This window comes from Coturnix japonica, chromosome 2 (genome assembly GCF_001577835.2).
Source record: "Coturnix japonica isolate 7356 chromosome 2, Coturnix japonica 2.1, whole genome shotgun sequence".
In the NCBI taxonomy this organism is placed as follows: domain Eukaryota; kingdom Metazoa; phylum Chordata; class Aves; order Galliformes; family Phasianidae; genus Coturnix; species Coturnix japonica.
This window is the reverse complement of record NC_029517.1, coordinates 78,136,527-78,160,589: the sequence shown is the minus strand read 5'-3', so window position 1 is coordinate 78,160,589 and position 24,063 is coordinate 78,136,527. Positions and strand designations below refer to the sequence as shown.

Below are 24,063 nucleotides of genomic sequence, written 5' to 3'. Positions count from 1 at the left end.
GGAGAGGTGTTGATTACTTTGATTACTTCCACCCTCTCACTTTAAGCACCTTTCAGATATTGGAAGAGAGCAATAAGGTCTCCCCTCAGCCTCCTCTTCCCAAAACTAAACAGCCCCAGCAGTACCTTCAGTCTCTCCTCATGGGGGCATATTCTCCAAGCCTTCCACAAGCCTTGTTGCTCCCGAACTTTGACGCCTATTCTGTACTGAGATACCCAAACCTGAACATCCCTTCCTTTTGACAGACAGACCCTGAGGGGGACACCACACATCAACAGCCCCCACCTGGACACAGAGCCATTGACAACCACCCTGGCTGACTTTCCAAACAATTATTCACTGAATAATCCCCCCTTCCAACTCATGTCTCTCCAATCTAAAGATAAGGAGGTGGTGCAGGACCACATCAAAGGCCTTCCACAAGTCCAGGTAGACAACATCAATTGCCCACGTTTTGTCCATCAATGCTGTCACTCCATCATATAAGGCCAGTTAGATAATATTAGAGGATGGATTCCCAAGATTGAATGACCAGGCACTATGATAAAGCCTACCAGAAGTCACAAAAATCCCTAAAACTTAGCTTTAGGGCTGAGATCTGCACCAATTCATAAGATTACATACTTCACAACAGTAGAAAGGCATTGCTCCAGATTCAATTCCTTTATTTTTCACACCCTCAAGGAAAGTTTAAGGACTCTGGCTTTCCTTGGCTTAGAGGAGCCTTTGAACCCATGCAATATCTAAGCAGCCATCTAGATCTGGTACCCAAATATAAATGTCTTGAAAAGAAATAAGGACAAAATCCTACATGGAGGAAACTGCATAGTCAACTGTTACTTTTCATAATCCCATAGCTAGTGGCTTACTAGCTATGTTGAAAGTACTCTGTATTCTAGTCATCTTAACTACCTAAATTGCAGATTATTTACATTTACAATTGACCTGCTTAAGATACTCAATAATTATTTGAGGAAAACATTGAGAAATTAAGATTGTACTGACTTCAATACACTAATATATGTAACACGGCTTTATATACATCTTCCTTTAAAAAAACATGGCAAGTTAATGATATTAATATCCAAAGTTCACCTACTTCCTCAAAAAGTGAGAGATTGGCTTTCCACATTAGGGAACACAAACTACATTCTTTACCCCAAAATGTCCGACAGTTACACTAGCCGACTTCCTCTTTTCACTGTCAATTCAGCTCCCACCATATACTCTTCTTTATCTGAGCTTTCACCTCATGCTTGAGTGAGAGCAAGAGAACACAAGGCAGTGAAGCCAGGGAAAGAAGAGAAAAAACAATCACATCTATCAGAGGAAAACATAGCAGCTTTCTGCATTTCTGCAGAACTCGCAAATGAAAATAGAGGTACAAATATTTCTGCTTCTATTTTTCTGCTGAACACAGAGCCTATTTCATATATGAAAGAATCTTACAGTTCCTGAAATTAAAAGACAGATACTGGAAACAGAAATCCGTTGCAAAAGGGAAGTATGTCTGAAAAATAACATATTATCTTCCAAAATATTTTAACCCTTCCATTATATTAAAATTGAAAGAAATTCAGTATTATTGGAAGAAAAGCATTGTAAAAACTCCAGTCTTGGCTAAAAGTGCAGCATCATTCAATGTATTTTTTGTTTGTTTGTTTGTTATGAGTATGAATTACACTGATAACATTAAGAGCACAAAGATGCAAAAACTGATTTTAAAACTCTCTAGTATTTAGTTCTATCCACAGCCTAGTGGTATCAACACTATACCACTTCACTGAAATCTCCTATAAGTTTTTGTAGCATCAGTATATATTTTAATAAATAATCTTATTTGTCCTGATCCTGATCACTAATTTTTAGTGATAATGTTGTATTATTTTTATTGCAATATACTGTACAAACAAACAATAAATCCTCAAAATCGTCTACTTTCTTTGTTTTTTTTACTGTAAAAGCAAACTGGTAACATCAACTAAATAACTAAGTCTCAACTGCCTTACCTGAGGTATGTGCCATATATGAAGAACAGTGACATCATTAGTCCATTCAAAAGAAAAATCACAGCAACATAAAAGGAAGCAGGGTCTCCCCACCCTAATAAACAAACAGCAAATATACATAAACGGTCATCTAGTTTATAGAGCAAAACACAATCATTATAATAAAAAACACTGCATATGCTAACTAACGTATTTACAGAAAGGGGCAAAAAAAGTGCCACCAAGATTACTGGGAAGATTAAATGAAAAGATTACACTCCTAAAAATAAATAAGTAAATTTAGAAGGTGAGAAAGAGGCAAAGTCTGTGGGCAGAAAGGAAGCACTACCTACAAAAAAAACCTGAAACGTATAGAAAGGATAACCATGACCATAACAACATTCTTGACAGATGTTTTGACTTTATAAAGGCTTTTAGATCTAGTTTGTATTCCCTATACTCGCATTTCAGGCGTAAATGTATCCTTAAATGCATCACACATAAAGCTTTTAGCTTTTTCTTCTTTCATTAGTTGCCAAGAGATGTTCTAATAACACACAACTTTCAATTTACTCATTCACAAACCCTTCTGTGCTCACATGCCTATCCCTTCTTCTCTTACTATTTCTTTATACCCTCCAGTCTAATCATTTCTGCACGACAGCTTAAAAAGCCTTGTTCACTATAGAGCAGCTAGCAAAACTTCATTCTGGTACACAGAAATTTTATTCAACACTGTCAAAAATACAGCAGGACAGTTCTCTAAAAAAAGACAATGATATGCTCACCAACCCTGGAAGCCTCAACAGCTGTGTGATTTGGTTGTTGATAGCTTTTGATGTTTTTGCTGCTACTGTTTGACATTGATATGAATATTAAATATAGATATGTGACCACACAAAGATATGTGAAATGATAAAATGAAATAACTTTACAAACTGACTGTATAATGTTTCCACCGTGTTTCTCACAGAAGTACTTCCATTGTGTAATGCTTAGTTTAAAAGACAATACTTTAAATGTTCAAAAAAGACTGTTCTAAAGTGGCAGCACCCCAGTTTTGGCATCAAATCCAAGATACACGGATAAAATTTTTACACTGAATATTAAGTCACAACACAAAATACTGTGCAAAAGGGAGCCTTGTAGTTATCCTTTTCCCCTCCCTCTCTACTCCTCGTATTCTAGTTATGGAAGAAAACACAGAAGTTAAGTTTTTGTCTTAGAACAAAATGCAGATTCTACAGTAGCTACAGAAATATCATGCATCTACAGAGCCTCCAATTGTACACAAGAGATCTTATAACAGCACAGTATAGCACAGGCTCAGACTACAGCTATGCACATTTGAAGTGCACTATAGGAGTTCAGACTAGATAGGGATAACTACCTAACAAGCAAAGCCACATTCTGTTCGCTGGTGATCTTAGGATCCACAAAAAAAGCTTGCAGGAAGGAAGTAAAACAAGATGCAACTCACCCTCACAACTTTCAACAGGACTAAGATCTTTTCCTCTGTTTACAGTCCAACACATCTTTGTTGGTATACCAAAGAAATCCATAACAGCAGTATATATGCGGTACCAGCTGGCAAGGACCACCTAGGAGGAAAAAAGGATTAGAAGTTTCTGAAAACTCAACACCTGACACAGAAATCACTAGTATTTTACACACAGAAAAACTGCGACTCATCTCACAGCAAAGTCATTGGGTAAAATAACCAAGATATTCTGTCAGACATAATAGAGTTCATAAATGAATAATGTGGCCACTCCAGTTAAGCAACTCTGAACGTTATAACCCAAAGGTCCCTAGACTGAAAAGACATTTCACCACTGCAGCATTATTGGTCCCTGCTCTGTGTCAAAGAACACATGTACAGGAAGTATGATCCCACCTATCCTTTCCCTGTGCAGCTAATAAAACTGTTACGTTACATCTTTAACCATGTCAAAAAGAAAATACAGGGAATAATACCTTGATCCCTGATAAAGTGTGCACTGGGTTTATGGGGCAAGTTTTTGGTAGCAGGGGGCTGAAAGGGTGGCCTCTGTGAGCAAAGCCAAGTAGCTGCCCATGTCAGATGGCAGCCAGATCCAGTCTGCTGTGAGTGACCTGCCATTGGCCAGGGCTCAGCCAACGGCAGGTGGATGTGCGGGAGGCAGTTGTTCTTATTCTGCTTTCAGTTCTCACTGAAATAGCTACGTTTTATTAAGTGCTATAGTCTGCTACCAGTAGGTAATAAAATAAATGTAAATCATGCTGAAAGTAATGCCTCCTGTTTGTTCCCATGGAAACTAAAACAGACAGAAAAAGCACAATAACACTAATTGATAGAGCAAATTCTCAACTACAAAACACTATTTTTCAGCATAGTCACCACCATTAGTTACGCATTTTCACCAGTGATGAACAAGAGCCTCACTGTCGGCAGGCTCACTATACTCAACATGCACTGTTTGGTCTCCGTTAATGTTCAGAAAGCAACAATGAATGTCAATTGGTACATTTTTTCCACATGGCAGAACTCATTTCCACATCTTTGCTTCATACACGCTTCCACGTCAGACTGCTTCACATAAAATGTCAATTCCCCTCCTGCTTGTATGCTCTCTTCAAGCACTGGAACACTGCAATGAGGTCTCCCAGGATCCTTCTATTTTCCAAGCTGAAGAAGCCCAGCTTCTTCAACCTTTATTCATAAGAGAGGTGCTCCAGCCCTTTGATCGTCTTTGAGGTTGTCCTATGGACACAACCCAACAGCTCTGCATACTTGCTGTACTGGGGCAGAGCACAGAGGGGAGAAATCACCTCCCTCACCCTGCTGGCAGCTCCTCTTTTGATGAAGCCCAGTATCCTGTTCACCTTCTAGGCTGCTATAGCAGCCCAGGCTGAGGGAACTGGGCTTGTTCAATCTGAAGAAGAGAAGGTTCCTGGGAGACTCCATTATGGCTTTCCAGTATAAACATGGGGGAAATAAACTTTTTTACAGGGGTAGACAGCAATAGGACAAGGGGAATGGTTTTAAACTAAAGGAGGGCAGATTTAGATTAGATGCTGGAGGAAATGGTGATGTTAAGGTGCTGCAACAGGCTGTCCAAGAAGCTGCAAACATCCTATTCCTAGAGGTGTTCAAAGTCAAGTTGGATAGGGCTCTGCGCAGCCTGTCTGTTTTAGGGCTCAGCAACCCTGTCTATGGCAAAGGGGTCTGAACTACATGACCTTTGAGGTCTCTTCCAAGCAAAGCCATTCCATGATTCTAAAGAATACTGAGACGGTTTTCAGTTGCACTCAGTGACAGGATAAGAGCCAATAAACATAAGCAGAAATACAAGACCCTCCAACTAAACAAAAGATTTATTTTTATTATTAAGACAATCAAACGCTGGAAGCCCAGTGAGGTGGGGATACTCCAAACCTAATCATAGATAGACCTTAGCAACCTACTCCACCTTGCTTAAAACAAAGTGGTACAACTAAGTGATGTTCAGACAACCCTTTATTCAATTTTTCTGCATGTCTATGGTTAGATTATCTTTTCAAACTAGGGCTCCAGACATCATAACTCAATTTATCCATGCTCTTCACATTCCCATAATGTAAACCTTGTATATTCAAAATATACCTACACCTTTTTGTCTAGACCCATACTCATAAACAATAATAGGACTGGGAACCAACTCCAAATCATTTCTCTTAACACCTAAGCGTGGTGGTACAATGCCAATAGAATGCAAATAAAAGCTTAGAGACATCTGTCCAGCATACATGCATCACCAGCCCTGAAGCTGACTTTACACTAAGCCAATAAAGCATTCTTGCTGAACAAATCTTGCACAAAAAAATTACAGCTTAATCTTTTTATGTCACAAGTGCTTATGTCAGCTGCAGATGTTATCACACACGAATACTCCCTAAATCCAGCCTCCACACTCCCAAGACTTTCACTTACTTCACACAAAGAACAGAAACATTTTTGCCAAGAGCTACTTCACATGAAACAGTTAAAACATGAGCATGAAAATGGAAGCAAGCCAGTAGCACAAAACTGCTAGGTCAATTAGAACACAATGGCACTTTCAGAATTTTTACTGTATTGAATTTGATAAGACAGTAAATGCAGAACTCGGGGGAAAAAAAGACAAATTTCCCTGGAAGCATTCAAGGCTGGGCTGGATGGGGCTTTGAACAACCTGGTCTAGAGGGAAATGACCCTGTCTATAGCAGGGGAGTTGGAACCAGATCAACTTAAAGGTCCCTTCCAACCCAAACCGATTCCATTATATCATAAAATATTTGCACAGAAGCTAGATATCAAGTATTAAGTGACTAAAAGGAGCAGAGAAGACCACTGCCAGCTTTTCATGCCCACACAGACACAGAAAAGATGAATGAACTCATAACATATCACCAAATTCAATGCGGCAGTAAGAACCTAGAAAACTCTAAATGAACAGACAAGCCTACATATTTTGCACAGCAATCTACTTAATGTTTTAACAGAATGTCAGCCATCGTATTTCATTACTCTCGTTTTGCTTTCAGCAACCAACATTCCATATTTCATGATGATACTGAAGATTCTGTTAACAGTAAGTTCACTTGATCAGTTACCTTTGCTTTTTCTATGTCAGATTGTAGGTGAAGTCAGTAAATCTTTCTCAGCTAAAGAGAATATATTATTCAAATACAGCACGCATTGGTAACACTGCATTTCTAGAACTGAATTGCATTCCCTTTGGAGTTAAAAACAAACCAACCACAAGACACAACAGAGAATACCAGAAGTAAATAGCATTTACTTCTTCCTGAGCAAGGAAGTAAAAAGCAAAAGAAACTGCTGAATGAGAGTTGTGTACACACATGTTAGCCAGGAACTCTTACACATAAATTTCCTGGAAGCAGCTCTGCTCTCACAGAGCAGAAGAATGAGTTTAAATGCTAGCAACCAGGCAATTACAGCCACTATTAGTCCCTGGTTCTCCAAGAAACAAGTTGTTCCTGACACACAGAATTATATAAATGAAGATTAATCAAAGGAGTTTCCCCTTTGCAAAGTGTTTGAAAGACAAAGGCAACAACATCCCTAAGTGAGGAAATCAAACATTTCTGTAATTACTGACATCATTTTAGTGACAACAACAACAAAAACAGACTAAAAACTTAATCTAATCAGGTAACAAGCACATACAAAACAGCCAAAATTAGTCTTCTAAAGAGGAATTCTTCCACAACAAAATAAATTACCACCATTATAGGACTTAAGGTCCACAGTAAATTGTGATTTTAATTCTTAGCTCATTGTCTTAAACAAATTGCAAATAAAAATAATCTCTCAGTATCTTTATCCCTGCAGACACTGTCGCATGCCACTTTCACTTCATATGTCCTATTTCCTGAACTGCACGAAGTCAGCAACCTACTTCCAGAGCTAAGAAGAAAAATATGCTAGAAGTACAGAACTGGATTGCAACTGTACAGCAAGGGGCTTATTCACTTTTGATTTTACATAGGTGACATGTGAGAACAGTAAGTAACAATGGCAACTGACCACAGCATACAAAGTTACTTTCAGATTTTAAATGTGAAACCGAAATACAACATCCCACCTACATTTCATTATTCAGCCTATCTTTACAACTGCACTTTCCACAGTAGCACTTCTCACAAATTTATAATCAAGTCTAAAGAAACCAAAGATTTCTCAAATCTTTGAGAAACTTATTTTTAAAACACAGCTTACCTCTGGGTAAAGATTGAACCTTTGTAAGGTGTTGATCACTAAAGGATATTCAGTTAGTCTGTCATTCATAATTGCACTCAGACCATTCCAAAACGATGGTGCTTCAATAATAATCTTGAAATAGGAATAATAAAGACCCTACAAAGAGAGCAAAAAGATTATTTATGATTAGAGAGGTCACTTCTGCTTCACAAATCACCATATACAAGGTTTATTTTTAAAGGGACTTCTGTATTTCCAACTAGCAGGACAAATTGATTCAAGAAGACTTCCCAATTTTCTGAATCCTTTATATTAGTGTTATTGAAAAAATGTGGGCTTCCTTCCATTTTGTTTCATGACACATCCGAATCTCTCATTTGTTTAGTTAACTATGCAAACTAGCATACTATTTCCTAATTCTCAAAATTAATAAAAGCTGCCAAAAGGAATACACATATGCAAACATTAACTAAAAACAACTTTTATACTCTTGCTATGCCACATCTTTAATCAAAGCTACGCGACAAGGTATCTTCAGTTCCACACTTTAGATCCTCTACAATCATATATTTAAATCATATTTTAAGCAAACTGCAAAGAGAAAAATTTACAATTTCTCATCAGCAGAGAGAAATGTGAAAGTGTAATTTATGTTAGCTGCAAGACAAAAATATTCTAGTTATTCAGAAAATACTAAGAAATTAGGTAAAACCGAAGATCAAAAGATCATCAACTTTTCCAATCATTTAATCTTTTATTATAAAAGAATCTAACCATTTCTGTGCGAAAAGCCATTTCTCTTTCTAGTGTTGACAGGTGAGAAAAGTGACGGTCATTTTCAAACAGAGTTGTTATGTGCCACCTGTTTAAATAAAAACAAAAAACAACAAAAATTCAATGAAGTTTTAGAACTAGCATTAAGTCATATGTGCCAAAAAAGAGCTGGTAACACATTTATTGCAGACCCAAAGTCTGCTTATAAACTGCTATTTACTCAGATTTCCTACCAATGTGGAGCTCTTAGAGCAGGTCCAGAGAAGGGCCACTAAGATGATCAGAGGTCTGGAGAACCTAAACCTCCTATGAAGAAAGGTTGAAGGAACTGGGCTTGTTTAGCTTGGAAAAGTGAAGGCTGTGGGGAGACCTCATTGTGGAACTGCTGTTTATGAGGGTGGACAGTGACAGGACAAGGGAGAATGGTCTTAAGCTGAGACAGGGGAGGTTTAGGTTAGATATTAGGAGGAAGTTTTTCACCCAGAGGGTAGTGATGCACTGGAACAGGTTGCTCAAGGAGGCTGTTAATGCCCCATCCCTGGAGGCATTCATGGCCAGTCTGGATGTGTCTCTGGGCAGCCTGGTCTGGTGGTTGGCAACACTGCACATAGCAGGGAGGTAGAAACTAGATGACCATTGTGGTCCTTTTCAACACAGGCCATTCTATCATTCTATGATATGATTCAATATGAATCCATAGACAACTCATTAAATGCTATTATGGAATTAGTTACAATACTCAAGTGAATTTTAATGGAAGCGTAGACATTTATACATAAAAAGTGCATTGCTATTCAAATTAGCAACGATACATTTTAGCAAAATTCAAGTATCTGACAAATAAAAAGAACAGACTAAAAAGTGTTACTATGATGCACATGTAAGCAGTGTTCATTTTTTCTATTTCTTCTATTATTTTTTTAATTCAGATATCTGTGATGATATACAGAAATTATTGTTATTATTTAAGTAAGGATGAATCTACAAAGTTAATCTTTTAAAAACTAGAAGAAATGCAAATAACTGAAGGCAAAATTTGTCCAAGTGAAGTTTCCTCATTGGAAAGAAAGGATTAAAAATAAAAATAAAATAAAAAGATGGCAATGCAATGCACACAATCCTCCTTCGGAATGGAAATTATCAAGAAAGGAGCTACCAAAAATCAATAGCTCTTCTTGAGCTAAGAAACAAAAACACAGTGGCAGAAATTGTTACTTTTTATCTTTACAAAAGCAGACCGGTGAATATCACTACAGAAGCCATTCTGTTTAAGGTCTAAAATACTAAAACTGAAGGTGAGGCTTAGGATGGTATATGAAACACAGTAATTACATGGACAAAAATTAGTTCAAAATCCATTTCTCTACATACAAAGAAACCACTGGCTAGACAAAGGTCAAAGAAAACATAACACAAGACTGAAAAATTAAAGCACAATGTAAATAAGCAGAATGAAGAAGGATGTTGAAAAGATTTACCTGGACGTTCAAAACCCACTCAGGTTAAAAAAAAAGTCTGCAGCTGCTGAATTCGCATAGCTAAGCTATGATTCCTGTCAATCACTCATTCTACGAGTCTAATAATTCACCGGCTGAAAAGCAGGTTTCACTCTTAGTTGGACAAGCTTAAGAAACCTTTCAAATCAGTTCTATAAAAACAGAATTATGCACCATAGAGGTGACAACTTGGTTTTGAAAGGAAAGATCTAAATATATTCAGACAAGCTATTTGGATAATTTATAAGTCAAAATGACACTGTGAAGTATCACATTACTCTCAAACAGTAAATATAATCTTACCAATGTAGGACTCCTGCAAAAGCAGCTGTAAAGGAAACAAAAGGTGTCAAGTTACTCAAATATTTAAATCATAGAACATTAAATCACGTTCTTTTAAATAATTACAGTACTACTTCAGAGGTGCTTAGAAGGTACTCAGCCTCCAGAGCAGCAGCAGAATAGGGACATCTGAATTAACTTTTATGGGCAGATCTTTAAAAATCTGAAATTATGCTGATGACAGTGTTCCCACCTGTATCATGCACCACTCAAGGTGATCCATCAGAATCTAATATACACATTTCAGCTATGAAGAAACATAAGTGAATTATAAGCATAGGTAAGTTATACATAGCAAGTTCTGAGCATTTTTTAAATGTCAAAACAAGTCTAATGGAGACTATAATTGCTGAAAATGGTAAACACTGCCTGTAATAGCATTCTATTTAACTATTCTGAGACTCTCTGCATTGTTGTGACTTACTTAGTTGCAGAATGAGGGAGGCAATCTGGAGGAACAATGAAAATAACAAATCGTGATAAAGTGGTGGGTAAACACCATACATCTCTGACATAATGAGCATTACAAGATCCAAAGAGATCAGAAATCACTCCACTTTGCATGAGCAGCATTCCCACTGTATCCAAAGTTCACAGTAGAAGACAACCCAGCACAAGCAAGGAATCAACAATGTATACCAAGACTCTGGCATTCCCAGACTGAAATGCCTTGGTTGCTCTCTGTGCACATAGTGCCTCTCTGCCATGGAAAGGTCAGGCTGACAGGTGGCCTTCAGCCCAAGGCAACCTTTGTGGCTAGCAAAGGGTCCTGTTTTTCACATGGGCTACGTGAAGCATAGGGGCCCAAGAGGTGCTGAGCTTGTACCCCTCTCCAGGGTGCTGATCTCCACACCAGTAGCAGCAGGCAGGAGGACTAGGCACGGCTCAGGTCGCATGTACAAAGGGGAACCTTACAGCAACTACCTCCACACTCACAGACACTACAGAACACTACTGAAGGCAGGTCTGTTCAGACTGCGTGCTACATGTGTATGATGGTTTGAAGAATAAGGCACTATTTCATTTCTCAGCAACACTTTTAAGACTCCCAATACAATTAGATGCTGAAATAACTTTACATATTTACTCACACATACTCCAACTATAAAAAGAAAACAACCATCAATTTTGAAACAGATTACATGTTAAGTATGTGCAGAAGGAGAACAGTAAATGTACATTAGCTGCTGGCACTGTCCATGACCTCAGAATTCACACAGTTCCAGATATGCCCAAAATACAGTATTTTCATAATATTTTCATAACATTCATATTTCATAATAGGGAATTTTCCGTTATCTATTCATAAAGTTAATGATATTTCAAATACAAATGTTCGCTTATTTCATAGAGAAAACAGTGTATTTAAATCTTATTCTTCTGTCCAGTAAATATTGCATTTAAAAATCAATCCAGCAAGTGTAAATACATCCAATCGCAGTTATCTTCTAAGAATATGAAGTTTCTTTATGAAACTTCCCAGTATTACTCTCTTGTGTGTATAAAAAGAAACCTTTTACAATCACTCAGCAATTCAAGTAATTACTTAGATTTAAACAGACAATACCCATAATTCATAGACTCACATTACCAATTCAAATCTACACCTGTCAAAAGATGGCATCCAGATGATAAGCTAGTTTCTGATGGAAAGCACACAGATCATTTCTCTTAAAATTACCATCCTTTAATCCCACTAACGCTCAGGAAGGGAAGGGAAAATAGAGTCATAACATCAGAAAGGCATATAAAACTACAGTGTACCTGAAGTTGCAGATGCCATTTTCTCTCCCTATTTAAGAACCATAAAAAAGCAAAGCATATAATCAGATTTTTGCAGACAGAGGTTATTATGCAAAATCTGATGGCTTGGTCTTCTTGTGTTTATCTGTATCCTGTGTTTTCTGTTCTAAGAGGGCAATGTGAAAGACATAAGAGATGCAATCCAGGTTTACAAGTTCAGTACTGAAGAAAGAAGCCATTCTTCAAAAGCTGCGATATACACCATTCATTTACCAAGAGAACAATAAACGCTAAGACACTGTAATACAAAAGGGTATGAAGCATACATGAAACTGATTAATACTTTCTACATTTCCAGAGGGACTAGGGTAGGAATGCAGGACAACAGGTAACAAGAAGAACCATGTAAGCATGGGCTGTTTCTGTGCCTTACTCAGGATGTTCCATTCTGAGATTCTACGCAATCAAAATTAGGCCTCAATTCAACAGTCATTAAAAAAGTATGGCATAAGCATTGCAGAAAAGTGTTCTCAAAAATCTGACAACTTTAATATGTTAATATGTTACAGATAATCTTTAGAGGAAAAAAATAACATGCTATAACACAAGCTCCAATTGCAAAAGCTTCTCTTTACAAAACCTGGACTTTAAAGTCAAACAAAAGAAGCAACAAATATTCAAATACCACTAAAACTTAGTATATTTACAGCCTTTACTACAGCAAATGTCACATTGCTATTTATAACAGATTCACTACTAGTGGTTTATTAAAAGGAGCTATTTACAAATAGCTCCCTGAAGCATTCAGGTGGCTACCTGAGTTTTGCAGACAAATTCAAACTCCAGAAATTCTAAGGCTCTCTACCTAATCTGGTCTCAAATTTCAAACAAATGAAAGCATTCTTTCGCTTCTGACCATCTGTTAAATGTTTCTGTGTCACACAAGTAACTGTTAGTTTAGGAAACGCTGAGTAAACAGAAATAAGCAAAGCAATTCAGGAGCAGTTTATTCATCAATTAGTCTGTACGCTAAGTGTTGCTTTTCTGCCATTACTCTGCAAGGCAATTCATCAAACTGAAGAAACTCCCTCTGGCAACAAGACCACTGGCAGTGTCATCAATACTGCCAGCATCATTGGAATTCCTTGACAGTCTTTTAATACACCTTTTAGAGAACAGATAACTCTGCATCAGTTAAATATGCTATTAATAACATCTGCTGACTTTAGGAGAGCATTTTTTTTATATAATTTTGCAAGCACTTTGGATGCTCTTTCCAAGATTTTGGCCTTCAGCCATTTTGCCATTTACTCCCAAATATTCCCAGAGATACCATTTAAATTTACATCCCCCACCAGCTTTAGGTTCTTCCAGCCATAATCCTTGCAAAACAAGCTGGTTTTGACTAATTACTTATCAATACTTTGATAATTAAAGACCGAATAGGGGAGATCTATACATTTCTTCTGGGCAATCATCTTCAAACAAATGTCTCAACATCATATTGACTGCTGTAATAAGTTCAAAAAAATGGTGAAGGTATTTCCTGATCCATTTTCACTGTAAGCCAGGTTATTTTTTTCCTTTTCGACTCACACTTCTCACTATACTTTGATACAACTTACAGCTGCAGAAGAAAGAAAGAAAGAAAAGGAATACATTTCTCCCCAGCATATTCCTTCTACTCACCCAGAATGAAAGTGAGCCATATCTTGCTGTCAGCTTTAACAATGGCATCCATTCTGTCACCAACAAATACTGTCAAAAGAAAGCAAGTATTTGAAGCATCGTTTCGAGAACGGCCTCTGTGAATCTGTTCAAACTTTGCAGCGTTAGCGTGCTGCAAAAACAGTCTCCACCAGACTTCAGAACTGCAGCAAGAATTTCATACAGCAAGCCAGTCGCTGTGTGAACATCACAGACAGACTTACCATCACAGAGAGACTATTCGGGAGACTATATGAACCATCAGGTTTTTAATTCCTGAGATAACTTTCACGAATTAACTGGTGAAAAGGGGAGTTGGGCACATCCGTGCTACAGACAGATTTGCACATACAAGTCAGACTTTTACAACACAAGCCCCCTCCATCCTTCCAACCCAGCACTACAGTGGCACACACGCAGACAGCGCGGACACAGCACAGCCCGTAAGCGCTATCAGCGGGACCGCCGTACGGAGTTACTCACACGGACAGCCCAGAGGGTGTCACGGCGGCAAGGGATCCTTCCCTCTCCTCGCCCCCATTCCCGCCGAGGTCCGCGTGGCTCTACCCGCGGAAACAGGAACAGGGCAGCCCCCAGCTCCAGCGCTCAGCCCTTCCCGGAGGCACCGGGCAGGGTTCCGGGAGGGCCCGCCGCCCCTGCTCACCTCGCAGCCGCTCTCCGCAGACGCGCAGCAGTCGGAGGTGCCGCGGGCCCGGCGCGTCCCGCATCCCGCCGCCCGCCGGCCCCGCCCTGCCGCCTCTCGGGGGGTCGCTCCTGCCGCCCCGCCGCCCGCCGCCTCCACGCCGCGCCGCGCGGGCCCCGCCAGGGACCTGCCCGCCGGGGGAGCGCGCCAGGCCCCTGCGACCGTTCCCGGGACTGGAGCCCGGCGAACGCTGCCTGGGGTTGAACGGCAGCGACTCTTTGTTCCCGCCTCCGGTCGGAACGGCCATCTCCGCATAGTCCTCGCCGGGGCCGGGAGCGGCGCCGGAGGAGAGGCGAGGGGGGCGGCGCTCCGCCGGGAGCTTCCCCCACCCCCGGGCAGGGCCTGGAGGCCGCGGGGCGGGGCCGCAGCCCGCGGGCTCCGCGCTCCGGGCCGAGGGGGCGGCCGGGCGCTCCTCCGCCGCGCCGCTCCGCTCCGCTCCCGCTCCGCCCGGCTGGCCACGTGGGGACCGGGGCGGTGCTACACGGCGGGCGGTAACGACTCGGCCCGCCCCGCGCGCACGCACGCGCCGCCCTGCAGCTCCGAGACACCCCGTCCCTCCGCCCCTGATCGCGCCGCTCTGCCTACGGCGGTGGAGCCCTCGGGCGGATCGCTGGTACGAGGGGTGGGAGCGATGAGCTTCCCGCTCGCCTTGCCCGGGGGCCGCCTGCTCCTCGCGAGCTGCCGTTTCCTAACTTCTCACAGCGTCCCGCCCTCCGGCGGTTCCGTCAGTTGCCTTTTAATTGCCGGCAGTTGAGCTGTTCGGGTTTTGTGAGCATCACCTCGGTGAATTCACACATCGCTCCGAAAAGTTGGGAGATCTCTCTGGAACGCTTCACACCCTGGAAGTGACACCCATGCCGTCTTTTTAACTGCTGGCGGGTGTGTTTAACCGCAGACCAGAGGCTTCCCAGACACAGAAACCACCTCCTCCTTCCATCTATCCTGTAGTTTGAAAGCGGTTTTGCTCTGCCACGTGCTATAGATACCTGACAACCGAGTTTCCTTCCCCACAAGCAGGGCAGCTCCGCAGGGCACCCTCCAGCAAAGAAAGGCCGCAATCAGCATTAGCTGCCTTCAGAATATGGCTCAGGGTTCAAAGGTTAAAAATGCATTGAGAGGCGCTGATCTGAAGTAATACGTAGAGAAATCAAGCACTGCTCTGCGCTTGAGATCTGAACGGCCATTAACGTGGGCTGGCAGCCTGAAGATTTTCAAGCCTCTACATTTATAGCACGAGGTCAGCACTTCTATCAGGTAGCGTTCACTTGGAGACATCTCATGCTGCCACACGTGCAGGCTGTGCGCTGGGCTGCTTGCCTGGCTAGGTAACAGCCCCCACCCTCTGCTTCTCCAAGCTTTCTTCACATTTTCCAGACATTCTGGAGCACTTTTCCTCTGTAATTCGCAGCCGCAATAAGTGCAGCTCTCACACTAGCAACCGGAACTGCTGTTTTCTTAAGGGTAATGAACAGACAGCAAATCTGCCTTTCCTCCTACCGGTGCTTTTCTGCTCAGCACATAACAGTGGTCGGACAGTGAGTCATCCAACAGTGATATCCTAATTTAATTACCACTTTTTGACACTGTTGATTAAACAGAGAAAAGCATATCTCTCCGTTACTGCAGCCTCTCCTGGTGGATCTCTTTCACTCTTTCCAGTCCCGTTATTTTTTTTACCCTGCTACTTCTCCCAGGGCACATGAGCTGAGGGGAGACCTCATGGAGGCTGCAGCTCCTCACAGGGAGCTCTGCTCTCTGTGACAGTGACTGGAGGGTCAGGCTGGGTGTTAGGAACAGGTTCTTCACCAGACGGTTGAGGGCATGGAACAGGCTCCCCAGAACAGCGGTCATGGTCCCAGGTGCCAGAGTTCAAGCAGAGTTTGGACGGACAACACACTCAGACACAGGGCTGAAATTTTGGGTGGTCCTGTGGAGAGCCAAGAGCTGGACCCAGTGATCCCCATGGGTCCCTTCCAACTTGGAATAGTCTATGATTCTATCATTCAAACATGAGTTACTGTAACAGATTAATACTACAATAAACGTTTATGTGTGCTCGTTATATACTAAATATAAACAAAAGTGTAAAAAGAGCACTATGTGCATGTTTGAAAACTCCATACTATTTTCCCAACTGCTTTCCAAGTGGCTAAAAGAGAAAGAGTTCCACAATCTGCTTATGTCTGATTTTTATCATGCAGCTTTGTCATAAATTTAGTAACCAGAGGAGCTGGCTGAGTGATTTGAAATGTACTGTCTTCAGATAGTTGAGGAGCTCTGCATTTAACTGGCATAGAAAAAGACTAATATGATCTGTTCCGCTGAAACCTATTTTTAAGTTTTGCCAAAATCAATACAGTCAAGGATCTCTTAGTAACATGAAGGGCTGAGATTGTTAAGGTTCAAATGATTGCTGTGGGATGGCAAGACTATTAAGATTAACTGGGCCCGCTCCAGCCTGCAGCAAATCGATTACCTTCAGGCTGTTTTCTGCTATTAAAACTCTTCAGGCAATTTATAGCGAAAGATACCACCCACAGAACGTGATTGCAAAGGCACTTAGTACTAAACTAAACAACTCAATTTACAAAGTTATAAGAACCCAAGAAATTACGTTAACTTTCTTAAATGTAGAGGTGTCTAGCAACTATGAATTGCAAAAGAAGACCTTCCACGGTACCTCAGAAGAGCTGCAGTACACCTCTAAAAATAAAATGACACTTTCTTCAAGTTTTAAAAGACAGCAGTAACATGAAACAAACATTGGGTTTATATCGTTCCAAGACTTGTATAATTTTCTAGGAAGATGGTTTATTTCCAGCACCAATTTCATATGAAGGAGCTCGTTCCTAATCCTGCAGGTCATGGAGAGATAAGTGATCCCAGTAAGCGAGCACATGTTATTTAGAACAAGAAGGGGGAAAAAAAAAGGAAAAAGAAACTTGATAGCTCCAAGTAAATCTGATTCCTCTTAACTCTTGGTGGTGCTGAAGGAATACACTTGGCCATGAGAAAGACATCATCTTAATCGGCTTATCCAGACTTATTTTGCCTTGGAACAGCAAAATCTGCGAGACATCAGTCCACGGTTTCTGCTGTGCCAGAATAAGGCACACAATGGACAACAACATTTGTGTTTCTGTTAAGCTTTTCTTATTTACCTGACCTTTCCATGAAGAATCAGTATACTGACCTTTCTAATTTCAAAATCGCACTTTTCAGCAGCCTCAGGATGCTGAGTTAGATCGTGTTTGGATGCACTCCCAATAAAGAAAATTCATAGTCATTCCTCAAATAAAACACGCTGCCTTGACAGTTCCTACATATTCCCTGACAGTATTAATTCCTTAGAACACTGAATGTGCACACCTTTGTCACCCCCTTTTCCTACACTCACTCTCATCCTCCACTGTTTCTCACCACCAATTATCTCACTCCCTCTCGCCTCAAGTGAGACCTTCACTTTGCAGCTTTTTGTCAGTGCTAACTCTTTCTCTCTCCCAAGGGGATTTGAATGAGAGCGCCTGTTGACAACGCTTTATATATTCATAATAATGTTTCATGTATTGCTCTGCTTTGTTCCACTGAGAGCATATTGTGCACATTTTGCAGCAAGAGAAAGGTTAATCTGCCATTGCCAGCTACCACAGGGCTTTGCTTCTATGGAGTTTTCCACAAGCCCCCACACTTTCACACATTTAGCAGCATACTTAGTAATAGCAGGACTGCAACATAGCAAGTTAGGTCACTTCAGCCTCCTTTTGCTTGTTTTATTTAATCCAAGGTTAGCACGCAGTGACAGCATAATGTATAAAGTATGTCTGTTCAGCCAACAAATGTATGGCTGCTGCCCAGTTAGTAATACTTAACCTAGCATTAAACAAGCTATTCTGAGAACGGAAAGTGACATAGCTACAGCAATGTGGTGCTCAAAGCCTCAGGTAAATAAATATCCAGGCAGTTACAGCATTTTGATCTCTATAACATACGACCGTGTCTGACAATTATTACGCCTTAAGCTTCAGTCATAGAACAGACAAATTCCTACTGAAGGAGAGTACTGAGAACAGAAGGCATGGAGACCTCTTCTTGTGAAGGCTAGTTGGAAGGGTGGGAGTCCTAAGAGTTTCCCAAGGCTAAAGGAGCAGAATTGTAAGTGAGAACAGTTAACTCAGCTTCCCTCCCTGAAACAAAAATCTTTTTTACCTCTTTATTTCTATGGGTATGACTGTGAGTCTCAAACTGCCTGCTGCCAGAGAAACACTGGAGAACATTAATGACTCAGTTATTCTCTTCTTGGCTTTTCCTGATTTCTCAGCTTTTCAGTTTCCAGTACCATTTTCATACAACCTTAAGTGCTTCCCTGTAGCTTTTGGGAAAAATAAAAAAAATAATAAAAAGCAAAAACAACAGCAAAAACCAACAACATCTCCACAGCTAAATAAAGAAAAAAAGAACAAGTAATACTACGAATATCAGGAATAAGATTTGAGCTGCAGTGGGAACCTCTCCAATTTCCCTGCCCTTCTTGCTGCAGACACAATGATCACAGCAGCATATCCTTCCATTTGCTCTGCCAAGCAGCTGAGTTGGGAGATTTGCCAAGCGCCCCTTCATATGACACAGAGTTTGATCATCTCCTCCCAACCAGGACCTGGAATGTTTCTGTAGTACTTCACCGTTCTGAGGACTTTTAACTCCTCTGCATGATTTAATCTCCTTACAGCTTTCCAAATGAAGAACCCTTGCTGTACACTCCACATTCTCACTGTGTGGCATTTGGCCACAGTAAGTAGTCATGCTAACTTGGCATAGATCAAGTGATTCATAGCCACAGCAACTGCATCTCATTATGCTCTATTTGCAGGAGAAAATCATAGAGCAAGTTATCTGAGGACCACGGAACTCACTGTTAAAAGCAGAAGTGATGGATCCTTGTGACTCTAACATGATTTACCAGCCATTGCACTTTTTTTTTTTTTTTTTGTCTTTTTTTCTTTTTCTCTTTTTTTGTGGTGTTGGTGTGTATCTGGCATGCCTCTAAGCAGCTGCTGCCAAAAGATGTATCAGAGAAGACAGAGGAAGCAGCTTGCAGTGACAAGCAGGAGCTAAGTGATAACAGAACGAGATCATATGGACAAGGACTGAGCCATTACTATATTTCATGGCAGATGCCCTCTATGAAATATTGAGAATGCAAACACCATTTATGGTGGAAATATGGGAAGACATGCAATGGACTTAGAATTCTAACTAACATGACAACAGTGATCTGGATGTGCTCACAGAATAGCTTTTCAGTTAACAACTGGCAGAGCAGCCAGATGTGAGAAGCAGTAGGTCTCTGACATATGTTGCTATATCTGTCAGTAAACCTAGACTGCTGAGGATTTAGTGGCAAATCTACTTTGGCAAGCAAGCGAGAGAAGCTTGTAGCCCACTGTTGAAACACTTACGGACAGCTGTTATCAGAAACGCTAATAGAGTTGAACCTTGGCTGTACAGATGTTAGCAAGTTTATTTATGTTTCCCTTCTGCTTACCCTGATATTCATGTCAGTGTGGATCTCATTATGTCATTTACCTGCCCTGATAAATGAAGGCAGAGAAGAGGCAGATTAATTATCTACAATGATAGAAAGTGCTTGTGACAAGCTAAGCAAAATAGCAGACCAGCCTAGAGGCAGGATGTTCTTACACAAACACCCCTTAGATGATAAACAAGACCATAACTCGGGAGTGTTGCTTTCTTTCTGTTTACAACTAAACAAGGGCATTCTTTGTGATAAGCTGAAGTGACTGATGTGATCAGTACAAGGACTGCATGACATCTGCTTTCTTGGTAAGTCCAGTCATTTTGCCGGAGATTATCAAGATGATAAAAAAAAATATGTATGATGCTGAGGTTACAAGCACCTTAACTTATAGCCCCACAAAACTAAAAACATTACACAAAATGTATATGCAGAAACTTTGACAATCCCATATGGACAGCAGCATCTTCCTCATCCCCTTCCTCAACCTTAATTTCTTGATAACATCCCACATTATCACTCTCGTCTCTTCAGCTACCATGAAACAGGTACTGCTTGCTTTCAGTTTGAATAATTCTCGTGTTTCTGTCCCACCCTCTGTAACGACGATGAGCTAGAACTATTTCCCAGCTTATTTCTGAGGTCACAGTGCCCTCTACTGCCAAAGGCATCGCCTGCATCATCTTGAGAGGGAAATAAATAAATAAATAAATAAATACCTATATAAATCACAAAACAAACACAAGCCCAGATCCGTGCCAATTGTTCATACATACTCACTAAGATATTCCCCCCCCCCATCCCCCAGAATTAGCAGATTAATTTCTGTTTCAAGATACACTTCCACTTACTTAGCCTTGGAGGCCAAATCTCAGTTGTTTTGCTGGACCAAAGCAAAGCTCCACACACAGTCCTGCAAGTGGGACCATCGCTGCCCTCTCAACAATCCCATCTCTGCCAAGGAACTACAGACTCCTTCAGACACTCCCTTCCCATACCCCATGGTGACACTACCCCCATCTACCTACACTCAAGACACCTACCCGTTCCCCACCATTAGGAAATCCTGCTTACTTATGATTTTTGCAAGGAAGGAAGAATCGATAGCCAAGAAAAAAAAAACCTAGCCAGGCTTCTCGAAAGTGTGTTGTTGATAGTACTGAAGGACTGTGGTTTGGAGGTGCAAAACATTTGTTTTTAAAATACACTATTTGTTCTGTATTCTAATCACTGTCAAGCTTTGAGGAACAATTAGTAGTGCTCAGTCAGCAGCAGCTGGCTCACTGTTTCACCAAGCAGGTGCAACCACTCCAGCTCCTGAAGGCACCACAGCTTGTTTCCCCGTAGGAGATATTGGAGATGATTACCCATAGCTTGACACGTAGGAGTTCAGAGGCTCTTCCTTGATGAGAGTGCACTAGTTGATATATGTTGATGTATGCATTGATGATTGACTAAAACCTGAGTGTGGTACAGCACTCATTTTCACACATTAGCATGATAGGAAAATGAGCTCACTAAGCAATCCACTTTTGAATGTACACATATTCATAAATTATATATATATACAGATGGGTTTGTGCACACATTGTCATGTGTATAAAATACTAAAATTCAAACAGCACTGCTGGGCAGGTAAGGCATTTTTCATTTAGCCATTTTGCCATGCAACTTCCATGGGATAAAATCCCAAGTAATTTCTCTGATACTGAGCAGAGCCAAGGCTCTACTGCAGAGAAGCCTTGAACCATCTTGTAATTGTGGGTTTCTCTGATTAAATCCTTCACTGCAAGGATGCTTGTAAAATTGCCATTCAGTGAATGGAGGAAAGAAGAGCAAGAGTATGCTGGAATGAATACTTACTGTAGTTTTCTGAGACAAGAACTCACTGAAGGGTCATGTAGGGGAGAAGAGAAATGGCTATCAGGGAAAGGTGATGAAACTTTAAAAGCTGTTTTTGCTTTAGAAAGGTTTCTTTTCCCCTATCTGCTGAAGCAGCACTTGGAAAAATTCTACCCAATTTTCAAGCAGGAAGAGCCTCATTACCAACTAACACATAGATTCTGAGTGCCAAATGTAAGGTAACTTCACATTTACATAGCAGGACAAGGAGAAATGGTTTTAAGTTGAAAGAGGAAAGATTTAGGTTGGATGTTAGGGGGAAGTTCTTCACTAGGAGAGTGGGGAGGTCCTAGAACAAGCTGCCCAGGGAGGTTGTGGATGCCCTGTCCCTGGAAGTGTTCAAGGCCAGGCTGGATGGGGCCCTGGGCAACCTGATCTAGTAAATGTCGAAGTTTGGTGGTCCTGCCAGGCAGGGGGATTGGAGCTTCATGATCCTTGAGGTCTCTTCCAACCCAGGTCATTCTGTGTGTGATCTGTGATGCCACAAGCAGAAATGCATTCTGTAAGCAGTATGAAACCTCTGCAATTGCAGATGATATTACAAGACTTACTGCTAGCAGTACTAGGAAAGTTGCAGAAGGAAGAATAGAGACTAAACTGTTGCTTTACTGTAAAATTATTCAAAACAACACAAAACAAAAACAAAAACCTCCTGCATTCTATTGAGAACAGTCATCATCACTACACAGCTGTGGAAAAAGCAAGCATCACGCTGGGGTATGTGAGATAGAGTTTCATATCTCACTCATGAAGTCATCTATTGACTGCAGTTAGTACTTGTAAGATCTCAGTTAAAGGAATGTGTCTGATAGTGAGCACTGCACTTCAGGAAAGATGTAAACCCACGAAGGACAGGGATTTTTCCTCATAATCTCCTTTATCCCTTACTGTCATTCTTGTTTTACATCAGTCACAGTAGTTGCAAAGCAGATTCCTCCCCTCCAAACATTCACACACAGCAGAAAAAACCCTGATGTCTATACAAGAAGGACGTGAAAAATAGCCCAGAGAAGAGTAATCAGTGGCAATGCAATATCAGCTTTCAAAAAAGGCAAAAGGTTGATGCAAGAAGAGACAGAAGTGTTGGATATGGAATGAAGGGCTAAAATTACACTCATGGACACTTTAGACATCAGGGCTGACTTCTAGTGAAAGAATAGTTAAGCATCAGATTCTTTAAAGGACCTGTGGAATCTCCATTATTAGAGGCTCTTAAGAACAAATAAGATAAACATCTTTTAGAGGTGGTTTAATTATAAACTGATCCTGTCTTGAGCCTAGGAGATGATCCTCTGAAGATCCTTTCCTGCTCTACTTTTTATTATTATATACCATCTAATCCTCCAACGAGTCCTTATGAAAAAAACTCATCCTTGACCCAGCTGTGAGCTACAGACCACCCAGATCCTCCATACCAATGGAAACACTAGTTTTACCCTGAGCTGCCATTTCATTGCTGTTTGTCAGGAGGGCTCCGTGTAACACACAGAGAATCACTCATCTATGATCCGAAGATAAATGCATGGCAGTCCCTTCAAATTTTGCCAACAGCTGATAAAAAATTAAAAAGGCAAAATAATGTCACAGAGGTACTTCCCAAATGAAGAGTGTGGTCTCAAATAAGAGTGGTAGGAGGGAAGAGTTAGGACCACCTATGTGAAACAAGTCTGGAAAGGGTCAGGCAGTAAATGAGAATGAAAGTGAAAATGTCAGAGAACAAAGAAGGAAGGAGGAGGAAGGTCATCTCGGAAAGTAATCTTAAATGTGCAAATGCAACAGAGGCCTAATCAACATAGATTTGACTGGTTTTGTACGTTCTTAAAGGAGTGCTGTGGGTGGAAAAGAAACCTGGTACTAGAACCTGGATCCCCTGACTTGCTGCTGAGGTCGTCACATTTCTCAGTAAAGACTGTCATCTCATTCAAGAGATTGAGAAGGTAGCCGTTGTACGTACATTCTCTAATGCAGGATACAACAAATGTTTCTTTCTCACAGAGTGATTTCCGTTCTATTTCCCACATGCAAAGTAAGTCTTTCATGCAATAGATTTTTGCTGCCTTCTCAACTAAGTCTGGAAATCTCTTCACCCTGAAGGCTTCCACAAATTGATCCCAAAGGACTCCAGGAGACCATATTGCTGGTCTTTCTTC

The 24,063-nt window shown here is 40.9% G+C and overlaps 1 protein-coding gene across 2 annotated transcripts in view; it reads right to left on the bottom strand.

The window, feature by feature from the left end:
• Nucleotides 1-14,822, bottom strand: part of DPY19L1 (dpy-19 like C-mannosyltransferase 1) — a 43,041-nt gene extending 28,219 nt beyond the window's left edge. The window contains exons 1-7 of one of the 2 annotated variants that reach the window (XM_032442560.1): nucleotides 14,440-14,822; nucleotides 13,758-13,826; nucleotides 10,287-10,311; nucleotides 8,488-8,575; nucleotides 7,732-7,869; nucleotides 3,469-3,589; nucleotides 2,010-2,103 (exon numbers count right to left, since the gene is read on the bottom strand). In XM_032442560.1, coding sequence (XP_032298451.1) covers nucleotides 2,010-2,103; nucleotides 3,469-3,589; nucleotides 7,732-7,869; nucleotides 8,488-8,575; nucleotides 10,287-10,311; nucleotides 13,758-13,826; nucleotides 14,440-14,725 — 821 coding nt within the window. In that variant the 5' untranslated portion in view covers nucleotides 14,726-14,822. The remainder of the gene's footprint in view (nucleotides 1-2,009; nucleotides 2,104-3,468; nucleotides 3,590-7,731; nucleotides 7,870-8,487; nucleotides 8,576-10,286; nucleotides 10,312-13,757; nucleotides 13,827-14,439) is intronic. The other variant, XM_015855064.2, reaches the window with a different exon arrangement.
• Nucleotides 14,823-24,063: the final 9,241 nt, after the last annotated feature.